Here is a 15,372-nt window from a genome sequence, read left to right on the forward strand (position 1 = left end):
CCAAGGAAGAACTCTCACCCTCCAGCCTGCTCATGCATGTGGTTTTGCTGGGCTGAACTGTGTGTACTGCATGCTCTTTTCATCTTCTAAAGATTCCACCTCCTCTACCCACTTCCTGAATCTGCATGTTCCATTTCCCCCAACCTGCCCACCCCCATACACTCTAAAAGACCCTGAACATTACTCTCCATTGCCTTTTCAACTCTAGAATCCTCTACTTCCTCCCAATCCTGTGATCTCCCCTCATGTCAGATCTTGCTCTACACTTATCTTTTTCTTCCAGAAGACTTTAGGAGTTGACTCAAGCAGAATTGCAGTAACCTCCTAAATTAGGCATTCGTGGGTTTGGCTTTCCTGAGTAGGGCAACTGTGGGTCTTTAGAGGCAAGTTTTGGGGGAGACTAGGCTGTCTGGGGGGACTGAAGGAAGAAAGGTAAGCTTAAAAGATTTTGCAGAATTTCCTCTCCCAGTAATTTTGGGAATCTCACTTTTCTAGGGGCTCAGGGAGATTAGTTTTTGAGAGATAGCTCACTTTCCAGGTGCCGTAGGGACTCATTTTCCCAGCTTCCTTGAGGCCTGGTTAGGTGTCTTCTGCGGGAATTTTTATTAACTTTGTTTAATTCAAATCTTGCCCATGGCAGGATTTGAAGGCTGTTCCATGGTGCCCACCATCTACCCACTGGAGACTCTGCACAATGCCCTCTCCCTTCGTCAAGTGAATGAGTTTCTGAGTTCGGTCTGCCAACGGCACACAGATGCCCAAGTATCTGCAGGTATGGAGATTCCCTCTGACCCCTCCTTCTCTTCCTCAAAAGTATGATCTGAGCTGGAAGACCTCAGCAGGATAGGGCTGGGCAAGGCTAGGAAGGAACATCTGACCGCACATAGGCCTCCACCAACCCCCAGCATCTCTGGAAATGGTTCTTTCCCAGTTTTTTAACATGAGAGGGCTGAGAAGGGGTACAGCAACTGAGACCTGTGAGGAAAGGCCGTGGACCCCCCCCCACACACACACTCAAACTCCCACTCATGTGTATTCTTTCTTCCCTCTCCAGCTCTGTTTGATTCCATGCACAGCAACCAGGCTCCTGGGGGCCCATTTGCTCCACCCCAGACCCTTCACTCACCCCCTTTGCAGCTCCGGCAGCGCTCTGAGAAGCCCCCATGGTGTGAGTGCTCTTGTGGGGAGGGAATAGGGGCACAAGGGATAGGGGATGAAGGGATGGGAAAATAGATGAATGGGGAAGGGAGTAGGAGGGTTGTGGGATGACAGGCAGATGGATGAAAGTTAGTAGAACTAGGAGGAGGAAAATAGACATCATGTAGAGTGAGGTATCCCTATCCACTATAACTGAGACTAGGAAGTTAGAAGGTGAGGTCATGTCTTCTCCCTCTTCACCTCTGCCTTCTTGGCCTACCTTGGCCCATCATTCCTCCTCACCAGAGATAAGCCTGAGAGATAATAAAGAGGAAGACTACCAAATCAGAGGTCATAGAGGGAAGAGAAGAGCCCTCTGGGGAGGAAAGAATAGAAACTTGATTTATATCCCTAGTTGGGACTATATCTCCTTCCAGGAACATGTACCTTGGGAGGAGAGCTGGATATATAGGACAGACAGAAATAGTATATCATCAGAGCCTACTACCGACTGTTTCATGTCCGGCTTATTCTCAGGCAGTGCCAGTTCTTCAGTGAACTTGAAGGACACTGGGGAAGAGGAGGAGGCATCTTGCTTTCCCCAACTCCTTCTTATCTTACCCTCAGCCCTTGGGGATAGTATGTGGGTTATTGTCTCAGCCATTTGTTTCTTTGTGGACAGATCACAAGATGTTCTCTTGCTTTTGGAAGTGAGGGAGGAAAGAATGACAATGGGTAGAAAGATCACTGGATGATGATTTGGGGCTTTAGATACTGATGTTAGAGAAGCCTTCACCTGAACATTTATCTTTTGCCTAAAGACTGAAGTCAGGCATGACTTCCTTTCATTATTTTGTTTAGATTTCAAGAGGTAGAAGCAAGAGAGACAAATAGGTTTTGCTCATAGGGGCTATAGTAATCAGGGTTGTGGAGCAATACTTGCCATATGAGGCCATTAGAATGTCAGGGTTTGGTGTGATCTCAGAAGTCATCTAATTCATCCAATACCTAAATACACATCTCCTCTACAACATGGCCTCAAAGTGGTCATTTAGACTTTGCTTGAATGTGTTCATTGATGTACTACTCTTCAAGGAAGCTTATTCAATTTTCAAATAATTCTGATAAGTTTTCCTCCTATTTGTAATAGATGTCAGACAAGTGCTTTATTGACTTGAAAGCAGTCAATAAATATGATTTATTATTATTGACTTATATTGAACTTGGTATTTACTAAAATCCCCAGATCTCTTGATTAGCCATGCCTTCCCCATTCTAAACTCTAAACCTGTTGAGTTGTTTTTTTATTAAAGAGTTAAATTTTATAGTTATACTTATTAAGTTTCATCTTATTAGATTTAGTTCATTATTGCAGCCTATTAGCATCTTTTTGGGTTCTGATTCCATCACCAAGTATATTGGCTGTTATTCTCAATTTAATATTTCAGGTGATCCATGTTCTTGCTGTAGAAGTATTCACTCCATTGATATAGAGCGTAACCCATCCATACCTTCTCATTCTGTGTGATTCTTGCCTACATCCTCTCTTATATTCTCCATAGAGGGCAAGTTGTTGGGAGATCTTGTACTAGATCTTTTAGCATTCAAAAGGCACCAGTGCTATATCCACACTTTCTTATCTTTTGTTCTTGCCACATGACTAGTTTTTTTGATGATATATTTCCTGGATATCTTGGGTACAATCCATCATTGGGAATATGTTGCAACCTACCATGTTCCTCTCTATTGTTCTTTAGGTCACTTCTGGTTTTGATTCTTCAGTGATAATAGAATTTTACAATTCATGACCATACAGCATCTCTGAAGGAATATTTACTTTGATGCTGTGGTCATATATTGGTGTTAAAAAAGTTAGGTTTTATTTCTAGTAGGTGCTTGGAGGTCATTGAAAGCACTGTGTAACATCCCTTTATTGTTAACATTCATTTTTTTAAAACCCTTACTATCTGTCTTAGAACCATTGGTTCTAAGGCAGAAGAGTGATAAGGGCTAGGCAATGGGAGTTAAGTGACATGCCCAGGGTCACCCAGCTAGGAAGTGTCCGAGGGCAGATTTGAACCCAGGACCTCTTGTCTCTAGACCTGGTTCTTTAACATTGATTTTTTAAAAAAAATTTATTTCCAAATTCTCTCCCTCCCTTTTGCACCTCCTTTACCTTTTGAAGAAAGCAAGCAATTGTATAATATCCCAGATACAATCCAGCTTCTTTGCAATTCTTGGCCCTTCTTATGTTCTGTCTATAGTCCCTCTCCAGTCCTGTGGACTGCTCAACTATAGAACCCCAGAGTTGGAAGGGACCTCAGCAGCCCTCTAGTTCAGCTCAAACTTGAAAGAAACTCTATTTTAATGTGCTTTGGGTAAATGTGCTTTTTTTGAAATAAAGGGTCATCCAGCCTCTGCCTCTCTCATTCCACTTTTAGTCAGCTCTGAATTTTAGAAAAAAATACCTGACATCAAGAAGCTATGTAGGGGCAGCTAGGTGCCACAGTGGATAGAGAGCCAGGTCTGGAGAGGGGAGAACCTGGGTTCAAATCTGGCCTCAGATACTTCCTAGCTGTGTGACCCTGGGAAAGTCACTTAATTCCATTTGCCTAAAGTTGTTAGAAGGATAGGAAGGAAGAGTTAAAAAAAAAATAGCAGCAGTATAGTATCCATACTAAGGCTCGCCTCTGATACATGCTACCCATGTAACCATGGGCAAGTCACTTAACACCTCATTACACTAGGCTACTCTCTAAAATGTTAAGGAGTTAGAGTTGTTAGGGATTGTTAGAGACTTTGGGATTTTTTCATTTTTTTATTGTAAAGCAGAAGAGCAGTAAGGACTAGGCAATCGTCACCCTGTAAGAGACTTCATAAGCTTACAGATGAATTGCTGATCTGACTTGGTAGATGGAGTTCTTCTAAGGGAATTCTCTATACCAAAGAAATAGATCCAGAGTGAAATGTACCATCAGAGGTTGAGAAGTTAGTCCAAATGTGATAGTTCCAACTATTGTACATGATTTAGACACTGGTAAATCTTTTTTCCTTTTTCATGTATTTATTGTTTTCCCAACTCCATCTATAAATGCCATTTAATGATCTGACTTAGATAGATCTTAGACCAAGCCTTCTCAAAGACTCATTTTCCACCTTCTGCAGATTCATTACCCCTTCAACTACTTTTTGCTATATTATAGAAGAAATACTGAAGAAAAAGAAAACAAAACCAAAAAAACTACTTTAAATTTCCTCCAGTCCTTCTTGGTATTGATTTGCAAATAATTACAAATTATAAAGAGTGGGACACGATTGAAATGAAAGAAAACAACTTTCGAGTTCATCTTGTCTAGCACCTTTTGGTTCTTAACTAGAAGAGAATATTAATGACAGGTAGATATAGATATAAACAGATATAGGCATGAAGCTTCCAAGTAGTCAAGCCTTTGACATCTTTTGTTCTTAATCCTGAATCATGTTTTCTAACCTTTTTTTGCCATTCTTTCCTAAAAACACTTTGAAATCACTCAGTATCCAAGATACGCTGACTTGGTTTGGAGGATCTTGTCAAATTTTTCAAAGAATTTTTTTTCTACTTCATACGCTGCAATTTATATTGATGCATAATCTATAATTATCTTTATGCTATTCTCTTTACCTTTGTTCATGAGGACAGCAAAGTGAGATCACCAATATCTTATTGTCTCTGGGCTCATAATGAAACCAAATCTTCAAAATTTTCTATTATTCTTCAAAGCAATCCTATTCTCTCCTTCCTTTTAGCTGTGGTTTTCTTTTATCTTCTGGTTTCATTTAGAGAAAGAATGCTGACATTGATATAGTTCATTACTCTAGTAAAAGATCTATTCTTTGGCCACTGAACAAGGATTTTACATTTAGAGTATCAATAGCTAAGTTAATGTTTACAGTCTAAAAACTTGTGTGATTCTTAGCAGCTTTTTCCCAGTCTTCTACCATTTTGCCATTATCACAGCAGAAGTGGTGAAGGATGGGGGTCAGGAATAGGGGACATCCTGAATTGAAAGCTATTTGGTATTTTTCTTTGTTTCTTGGGTTGCCACAGCTAGCAGCTAACCTACTAATGACAAGCTTCTCCATATTTAGCTACATTAAAAATAAAGACAGTAGGCAGCATGTCATGGGGCACGTATTCAAGGTCTTTCCATCTTGGTAGAGCACTCTAGTACTTTCCTTATTATAGCCTTCAAGAACCAATGATTATTGCTATATCATGGTGAGGCAATGAAGTGAGGTATATGCAAATGCTATATTAGGGTGTCCCTAAAGTCTTTTTTTAAAAACCCTTACCTTCTGTCTTAGAATCAATAATAAGTATTGGTTCCAAGATAGAAGAAGGGTTAGGGCTGGGTGCTTGGGGTTAAGTAACTTGTCCAGGGTTACACAGCTAAGGAGTGCCTGAGGTCAGATTTGAACCCAGGACCTCCCTTCTCCAGGCCTGACTCTATCCTTTGTACCACCTAAGTGCCCTTTAGTGCAGCTTTTAAACTTGATAGTTTAAAACTACCCTAAGAACTAAAACTGGCATGCCCAGAACATATGGCCAGTCCACATCAAGTCTACCAATGCAAGTTCATAGTGTTTCTGCAACTTAGACTTTTTAAAAAAATTCTAACCTTCTGCCTTGGAATCGATACAATATGATTCCAAGGCAAAAGAGCAGTAAGAGCTAGGCAAATAGGGTTAAATGACTTGCCCAGGGTCATACAACTAGGAAGTGCCTGAGGCTACATTTGAACTCTGGTCCTCCCAACTCCAGGCCTGGCTCTCCATCCACTGAGCCACCTAGATGCTCCTCTGCAACTTAGTCTTAAGAGAGTTGCTGAGAGTGCTGAGAGGTTATGTGATTTGCCTCAAGTCACATAACGATATATTTCAAAGGTAGGAGGATCTGAACCCATGTCTTCCTGCCTCAGAGTTCAGTTTTCAATTTTTTATGCTCTATGATCTATCATTTGTATACAAATAAACACACATAGTGAGTAAACATTTATTAAGCACCTTCTGTATTCCAGGAACTATGCTAAACTCTGGGGATACAAAGAAAGGTAAAAGACAGACCCTGCTCTCAAAGAGCTTCCAATAATGGGAGAGACAGCATGTAGACAACTATGTACAAACAAGCTATATACAGGATGAATTGGAAATAATCAACATAGAAGGCACTAGAATTAAAGATCAGGAAAGACTTCCTGTAAAAGGTAAACTTGAAGGAAGCCAGAGCAGTCAAGAGACAGAGATGAAGAGAGTATTCCAGATTTCATGAGGGACAGTTGGTGAAAATGCCTACAGTAAGGAAATGGAGTGTATTGTTTGAGGAACAGAAGTATTAGTGAGTCACAGAGTATGTGGTGGAATATAAAGTATAAGAAAACTAGATAGGAGGAGAGGTCTGGGTTATGAAAGGGCTTGGGCTTTGGATGCCAAATAGAGGATTTTATATTTGATCCTGGAGGTAGTAGGAAGTCACTGGAGTTTATTGAAGGAGACAGGAGTTAATCTGGTAAGATCTGCTTTTTAGACTTAGCTACTCTCAGCATTGCACTAATCTGGGATAATCCTGAAAGACATATGATGAGGAATACTATCCACTTCCAGAGAAAGAACTGTTGAAGTCGTCTTTCACATCAGTGTATCTTTGGGATTTTGGTTATGTATGTGTGTGCTCTTATAACTATGACCAATATGGAAGTGTGTTTTGTGTGACAAGAACATTTTTTTAAATTTTTTAATAAAAAAAGATATTTTTAAGAAGATCACTTTGACAGTTGAAAGGAAGATGGACTAAAATGGGAAGAGATTTGTGGCAGTGAGATTAAACCTCAGGTTATTGCAATAATCTATGAATGAGGTGATGAAGAGCCTGTATCAGGGTGGTAGAGGTGTCAAAGAATGGAGAGGGGCATATGTAAAAGATACTAGAAAGATAAAACTGATAGACTTTGGCTACAGATGGGATGTGGGATGAAGACAGAGTGAGGAATGGAGTATGATCCCTAGGTTGTGAGCCTGGGATGTTGGAGAATGGTGATATGTTCAATAATAATAGGAAAGTTTGGAAGAAGGAAGGCTTTGGAGAAAAGGCAATAACTTTAATTTTGAACATACTCATTTTAAGATGTCTTTGGACATTCAGTTCGAGTTGTTCAAAAGACATTTGAAGATTATGATCCCAGAGATCACCAGAGAAGTGGGGACTGAATAAGTCAATTTGAGGATCATTAGCATAGTAATCATTGAATCCATGGGGGCCAAATGTCAATTGAAATAGTATAAGAGAGACAGAAGAAAGTCCCAGACAAAGTTCTGTGGGACATCCACTGTTAATGGTATGATCTGGATGAAAGGCAAACAAAGGAGACTGAGAAATATGAGAGAAATATGATGAGAAGTATGACTCAGACACTTCCTAAATGTGTGACCCTAGAAAAGTCACTTAACCCTAATTGTCCAGCCTTTACTGCTCTTTGAAACCAATACCAACATTCTGAGGGAAAGTAAGGGCTTAAAAAAAAAAAGAAAGATAAGGACTGAAAAAGGCCATTAGATCATGAGATCATTAGTAATGCTGGAGAGTATTAGTTGAATGATGAGACTGAAGGCCACAATGTAGAGAGTTAAGAAGGGTGGAAGGAGAAGTGGAGGCCCATGTTGTAGATGCCTTTACAAGGAGTTCAGCCACAAAAAGCAGGAGAAATACGAGACAATAGCTATTAGTGATGGATGGATCAAGTGAAGGTTTTTTTGAAGCTTGGGGAGATGTGATCATGTCTGTAGGCTTTAGGGACATGGAGAGATTGAAGATAAATGAAAGAGTAATGATGATAGAGGGGACAAAATGTTGGAGAAAATGGAATGAAATGGGATCACTTGTGCATTTAGGAGGGTTGACCTTAACAAGTGTTAAGATTAAAATTCTCTAGAGATTATATCTTATTATTTATTAAATAAATTAAAAGTGGGTCAGAGAAAGAAAAGGCACCAGCCACATATGGCTGGCTGTTCCCTTCACAAGTCTCCCCTAGCCAGTGCTTGTTTGATCTTGCAGTTTCCTAGCTGCCTTTTAGCCATCTTCCCTGAGCCCACTGCACAGTCTCCCCTAGCCATCTCCTTTCACCATGTCTAAGGTAAAAAAGACATCCTTCCTTTCTAGTTACAGACTTATATCTTTCAGTGACATCGCTTTTTCTGAGTCCCTCTGATTTGGCAGACCTGACCTCAGTCCAGATTAGAGGCTGGTCTTCCAGATGCCAGGAATCATGTGAGACAAGAGGCAAACATCTTACAAGTGCCCGGGATCCATGAGGCTTTTGGAATCCTCCCAGAATGCACATGTCCTCTTTATACAGATAAGCCCCAGGCCTTGTTCTTAATTCAGTCAAAGGGTAGGGTTGAAATGCAGCCTCAAAGAATGGGCTATATTCAAAATCAGTATGAAATTTCCCCCTTTAAAACCCAAGACTGATCTTAGGGTACCAAGAAAAAGAATATGGGTTCAGGATAGTGTTAAATTCTCACACAAAAAAGAGTCACCTCTTCATATGAAATCAGAGTGTAGGGGCCTCTAAAAAATCAAAGGGGATCCAAGTGACATTAGGAAGAAAAGAGAGAACTCTCAGTGAATGGCTTCAGTTTTTACAATAAAACATAGGATTAAAATTCTCTGCTGAGATGATGAAATTTGGGAGGAAAGACTGACAAAGTGATCTTCTTAAAACACAGGTCTGACTGTGGTCCAAACATACCCCACTCCCATTCAGCAAACTCTTATTACCTCCAGGATCAATGTAAAACCCTTTGGTATTCAAAGCTCTTTGCATATTAATGTACACAGACATACTGTATACTCTCTATAAGTATTACTATCCAGGAGTGAAGGCTCAGTTGGTATTGTTAACAAATTTGTAGTGGACCCAGTTGGCATAATTGTGTGACTTCTTCTAGTGGTATTCAACGGTTCACAAGTGAGAGCCAGGAGAGTATGTGGTGGGATTAACTGGGAGTATAGGATTTGGTAAGGCATGAGAAGTGACCAGAGGGCTAGGTATTCCAGGGTAGAGGACAGTATATAATTGAACTGGCTTACTACTGGATTAAAATTGCAAAGAGAAGAAAGTGAAACCAGAGCAGGGATATCTTGGGAGAGCAGAGAGGGGTGGAGTGACTGCTGGTAGTGATGAGGTCAAAGAATACATTTAGAAGAAAGGCTAAAGGAGAGATGCAAAGATAGGTGGTTGTAATCCAAGAGAAGAATTTCAAAGTTTTGAATAATGGAAGTATAACAATAATGAGTCATTGGTGAAGTCAAAGGTATTTCTATCCTGGCAGAAGATAAGAGAAAAAGCATTTCTTAAATATTTACTATGTGTCAGGCACTCATCTAAGTACTTTATAGTTATCTCATTTGATTTTCACAATAACCCTATGAGGTCAGTGCTGTTATTTATCCCCATTTTATAATTTGAGGAAATTGAAGCAGTCATAGGTTAAGTGACTTGTCTAGGATCATACAGATAGTAAGTATCTAAATTTGAACTAAGGTCTTCTTGATTCCAGGTCTAGCTCTCTATCCATTGTACCACCTACTAGTGTGGTTGAGTTGGAATGAATGTACTGGTTATGAGAATTGAGGTTGATGACTGAGAAGCCAGAGTTTTATGGGGATATTAATTTATACATTGAAGTCCCTAAATGTTAGGACGGGGAATTGGGTAGACTCTGACTCAGATGTTAAAGCAGTGAGAAAGAATACATAGATACATTTAAAACTACAAGAATCCCTAGAGTGGGATATAGACATATGGAGTGAATCTCAAAGGTGGAGGAGATGCTGTGTAATAGTAGAAGTGAGGATACTTACTGCTCTTGGTTCAATGAGTTAGGGGCATGAGAGGAGGTGTATCTCTCCTGCCTTGGAACCAATATACAGTATTAATTGTAAGACAGAAAATAAGGTGTGTGTGTGTGGGAGAGAGAGAGAGAGAGAGAGAGAGAGAGAGAGAGAGAGAGAGAGAGAGAGAGAGAGAGNGAGAGAGAGAGAGAGAGAGAGAGAGAGAGAGAGAGAGAGAGAGAGAGTGCACTAATGTGGATGGAAATGAGACTGGTAGCACTTGGAGAGCTTGTTTTTTTGTTTGTTTTTGAAAAGGCATCTAGTGATTTTGATTCTTCTCAGAGATTAGGAAAGAGGGAAGTGGGAATCTTTAACTGTAAGATAGGGAAATACCATTGGGCTAGGGTTTCTACTTGTGAATATCATGTTAAAATGGAGAGCAGCATCAATTTGTTTTTTTTCCCAAGTACAGGGAATACAGGATATCAAATTGGGTTCTGGGTCTAGCCTCTACATATCTAGTGATCAGATCTTCAGGGGCCTGACTGAACTCATTTTCAAACTCAGTTCCTTTGCCTCATCCTAAAGTGGCAGGGAGTACTGCATAGTGCAGTCAGTCCCTGCATAGGGAATGAATGAATGACTTCTGGTCAGGGTTGATGCCTGAGCCCAAGACAAGATCCTGATGGCAAGAAGCTCAGTGTCTTATTTTAAACCTGTTGGCAGGAGACTTGGTGTCTAGGTTCTTGATGGTTATTTGGGGGCTGTAGGGAGAGGGGGACAAAGGAATTATAGTTGTTTTTCTGTTGTTGTTTTTTTCCATATATTGGTAAAGAAGGTCTGCAGGATTATATTGCTATAGAAAAAGGCATGTACAACTCCATGAATTGCTGGAATGAGTTGACTTCTAAATTCTCTCCCTGAAAGGTATAGGAATTATATCCCTACTCTCCCAGAATCACTAATATGTAAAGGAGGAATTTGGTATTAATGGAGGTGTCCACCTCCCTTGATGTTGAATGTAGGGCTATAGTTTTGCTATAATAACAGGTGGTCCAGGAAGGGCAGCCTTCAAGCTAGGCATTGGTCAAGGACAAGGAGGCCTCCAAACCAAGTAGAGAGGGTGATCCAATGATAGTCTAAGGAGAAGTAGAAGTTGGGGTAGAAGCTTTCCTGTTAGTAACAGCCTTCAGTTTCCTGGGTGTTTGGTGGTAATGGAGAGCTATAGTATTGATGTAATGACTCAGGGTAGATTAGGTTGCCATGAAGGAGAAGAGGCCCCCAAATTTAACCTCCAAGGGGGAACCTTATCTTGGTTAAACCATAGCAGCTCTTCTCTGGCTTCATGGTAATGAAAGGCCTTATCATTGTTGCATTAACTCTGGATGGAGTTATGTGTTCCAGGCTAATTAATTCCCCTAGGGGAGGAACTCCCAAACCTAGTCCTTGACAGTAGCTCCCTCAACTTTTCTTTCCTGCTGACAGTGAGCATAATGAATGACTGCACCCAGCTCCAAAAAGATCACATAGGCTAAAAACATTTCATCTAATAAGAGGAAAAGTAACTGATTAGTTTATCTGCACCCCACCCCACTTGCCACCTATGCCTTCATCTAAGTTATTGATTAAAAAATATTGAGCAGAATAATATGAAGAACAGGATCCCTGGGGCACTCCATTTGAAACTAACTTCTAAAGTTGACATCAAATCATTAATTAATATTCTCTGGGTCTAATAACTCAGCTAGTTATAAATTTGCCTAAGTATACACATCTCTTAATTTTGTTCAGAAAGAGTCAGTGAATTTTTCAAAAGCTTTATTAAAAACCAGGTATACCTTGCCTTTAGTATTGTAAAAGTGAAATTTGGGAGATGTCATCTTTAAGTATAAATATATGTATTTTCTGGACAAGGGGAAATTGTAGTTTATAATTTCCCCTTGTCCAGAAAATACATATATATTGTAGTTTATAATTTCCCCTTGTCCAGAAAATACATATATATATACTTAAAGATGACATCTCCCAAATTTCACTTTTACAATATTTCCCTGATCTACTAATCCTAATAAATGGATATGAGGTTAGTCTGATCTGACTGACTTCTTAATTTGATCACTTTTGGGCAACTATCCAATTCTCAACCCATCTGGAAGCTTCCTAAATGGCATATTGGGCTATAGTTCTCCACCTCTATTACTTAACTAAATTTCCCCTCCTCTCATCAAAGGAAGTTCAAAGGAATCCAAAATAATTATAGTAGTCCCATCATCTCAGAAAGTTCAAAATTAAACCTAATACATGTTGAATACACTGTCCAAGTTTTATTTTTTAATCCCTTTTGTTAACAATGAAATGAGGATTTCTTAGCTCAGAATAAGAAAAATCTAATCAGCAATTGACTTGACTGCTGCAGCTTACTTCTGACTCCAGGCTCAATTCTTCTTTCTCACTTCATCCCCTTCTGGTATGAGAGAGAGGGTGGATGTTCAGAAAAACTTCTTAGAATTCAAACTTGGGGCACCAAATCTGGGAAAGTGAGGAGTCCCCTCTAAAACATGCTTTTCATTGTCTTCTCAGGATTGTCATGAAGAAAGTACTTCTTAAACTTTACGTTGCAGTTTCTGTCTCTATTCTCTCCAAATGCGCGATTTCTTATATGAATTATATATGATTGTGTACATATGTACATGTAAACATATTTACATATAAAATTCACATACACATGCATACATAAATATGTAGCTATACTCATTGTTTATGCCTGTGTGAGGACTCCCAGCCCCTCATCTCCATCCTTCACTTGTGACACATTTACATTTTGCAACCTCCCCAGGCTTTGCAAGTTCAGTTAGGATTGTGAGGAGGGAGGAAGGGAATAAGTATATATCAAATGCCTATTACATGCCAGGCCCTGTGCCAAGTGTTTTACAAATACTATCTCATTTGATCTCATTTGAAAGCACTTTACTTTATGGCCCTAAGACATTCCTACTCAGAACTTTAAGGTATCTCATGATTGTCTTGTACCTGTCTCACTCCCTTCTCTCCTTTTTTTTTTCTTTTTTTAAAATTCTTACCTACTAAGTATCAGTTCTAAGACAAAAGAGCAGTAAAGACTAGGCAGTAGGGGTCAAGTGACTTGCCCAGGGTCACTCAGATAAGGAAGAGTCTGAGGCCACATTTGAACCCAGGACCTCCCATCTCCAGACCTGGCCTTCTGTCCACAGAGCCACCTAGCTATCCCTTTTCCCTTCTCTTTTGAAGGTTTCTAGGGTGCCAAGCCCCTGAAAATTATATATTCTTGTCATCCTGACCCATTTCATTCCTTCACCAAGATATTTAAGAAATATTTATTTAGTGCCTGCAGTGTTCAGTGCACTATGCTAGGCCCTGGGAGAGCTATGGAGTTTAAATAAAACACAGTCCTTGCTCTCATTGAGTTTTTAGTTTTAATAGGGTAACAAAAGAATAAATGCAAAAGACAAAAGACAGTTATTATCCCTGATAAGTTAGAGTTCACACACCTGAGCTTTAGGACCTGTTCTTCCCCCAGAGCAAGACTGGCACTGGCCCACCCAGTCTGGCAGTTTTAGCTGCATGTAGAGGGTGGTGCATAGTCTACTTGCTATTCTGACTTAGACCCTTTGCTTTGCTTTACAGATAGCAGTGGCCCCTCCAGCACGGTGTCTAGCGCTGGCCCCTCTTCCCCTACTTCAGTTGATGGTGCCTCCCATTTTGGCTTCAGTGACCATCCAAATCTGAGTTCTCAAGTGAGTGAGGAGCATCAAGGTCTTGGGCAGCCTCAAGAGATCCCTGAGGATGGGAGCAAGAGCATAGAAATGGGAAAAGGGCCCTCTAAAATCATCCAGCCATCTCAGGAAATGCCTGTGAAGGTTGGCCAGCTGTTACAGGAAAGCCTTGAAGAGGTACATGGGGCAGCCCAAGAGGTTCTGGGGAAAATTGAGCAACTGACTAAGGGAGCCTCAGAGATCAACCAGCTGTCTCAGGAGGGCCCTGTTGAAGTTGATCAGCCCCTTCAAGAGGTTACTGTGAATGTTGACCCACTTTCAAAGGAAGCCCCTAAAATTGGCCTCCTGCCTCAGAAGATTCCTGAGGAGGCTGACCAGCCAAATCAGGGGGCTGCTGAGGAGCTTGACCAGACAAACCAGGAGGCTGATAAGGAGGTTGATCAGTCCACCCAGGAGGCTGAGGAGCCTGACCAGCCAACCCAAGAGGCTGATAAGGAGGTTGATCAGTCCACCCAGGAGGCTGATGAGGAGGTTGACCAGCCAACTAAAGAGGGAAGTAAGGTTGATCAGCTGTCCTGGGATGCTCCTAAGAAAGTTGATTTGCTGCCTCAAGACACTCTTGAAGAGGATGACCAGCCAACCCAGGAGGATACTAAGGAGGTCGATCAGCTATTTGGAAAGGATATTCTTCAAGATCGGCACCTGTCCAGTGTCCCAGACCCCTTAGATCAATCCCTGACCCTCAACCAGCAGCCTCCCTTCCCACCAGCACCACATGACTAAACACTCTATCATTTGTGGTCACATTGCACTAATCATTTGAAAAAGCAGCAATTCTGCTGGCCACTTCACCTGCCAGTTACAGGCCTTGCCTCCAACCAGAGGGCTCTGAGGAAGCAATCTCTCCCCTCATGAAGAGGCTTATTATTGGGGCAAGAGCTAGGCTGGGGTGGAGCTGACCCTGCTAAGGGTCCCTTGGGGCTGGTTACCTAATTAGTGTCCTCAATTCCTCAGAATAGGCCAGGGGGGTCCAGGTAACTGAGAGTTGAAGGAAATGTCCTTTTGTTGCTGAAAACAATTGAGGACCAGCCCAGATATGAGAAGGGACTCCCAAGTTGAGGGCCCTGGATTCTGCTAATGCCCTAGCAAAGGGTGAATAATGTCCTTTGGGCCCCATGGGCATTCAAGAGGTCTACCTAATGTTCTTTGGGCAGGTTTAGGATGGCCAATCAAATTGGGAGAGGGAAAAGGATCCCATTCCCCAATCAACCATCCTGGGTGACCACTGATACTGAAATTGGGCTATAGATATTCCCATATTATCCCCAAGTGCCCCCCCTCCTATCCATCTGGACAACAGCTCTGGCATAGGATGGGTATTAAACTGCTCTAAAGATTTAAGAGTAACCACTTTAAGCTGCTTTAGGGGTATCTTGCCTTCAGGAGGCCCATGGCCAACTGCTGAGGGGTATCTTGGCTTAGTGTGGGGAGGGAGTCTATAGTGGAGAGAATCAGGTTTTATTTTAAGCATTTAGAAGAGATCACTATTGTACAGACAGGAGCAAAGATTTAATATATATATATATATGTGTGTGTGTGTGTGTATATATA

General features: G+C 41.0%; 1 protein-coding gene across 7 annotated transcripts in view; it reads left to right on the forward strand.

Annotated features, from left to right (window-relative positions):
* Window positions 1–15,348, forward strand: part of PPIP5K1 (diphosphoinositol pentakisphosphate kinase 1) — a 37,686-nt gene extending 22,338 nt beyond the window's left edge. For 6 of the 7 annotated variants that reach the window (XM_044665085.1, XM_044665084.1, XM_044665087.1 and 3 more), the window contains 3 exons: window positions 641–772; window positions 1,055–1,168; window positions 13,673–15,348. In XM_044665085.1, the coding sequence (XP_044521020.1) occupies window positions 641–772; window positions 1,055–1,168; window positions 13,673–14,544 (1,118 nt within the window). In that variant the 3' untranslated portion in view covers window positions 14,545–15,348. The remainder of the gene's footprint in view (window positions 1–640; window positions 773–1,054; window positions 1,169–13,672) is intronic. The other variant, XM_044665083.1, reaches the window with a different exon arrangement.
* The last annotated feature ends 24 nt before the right edge of the window (window positions 15,349–15,372 follow it).

Source organism: Gracilinanus agilis, chromosome 2 (genome assembly GCF_016433145.1).
Source record: "Gracilinanus agilis isolate LMUSP501 chromosome 2, AgileGrace, whole genome shotgun sequence".
NCBI classification, from domain to species: Eukaryota; Metazoa; Chordata; class Mammalia; order Didelphimorphia; family Didelphidae; genus Gracilinanus; species Gracilinanus agilis.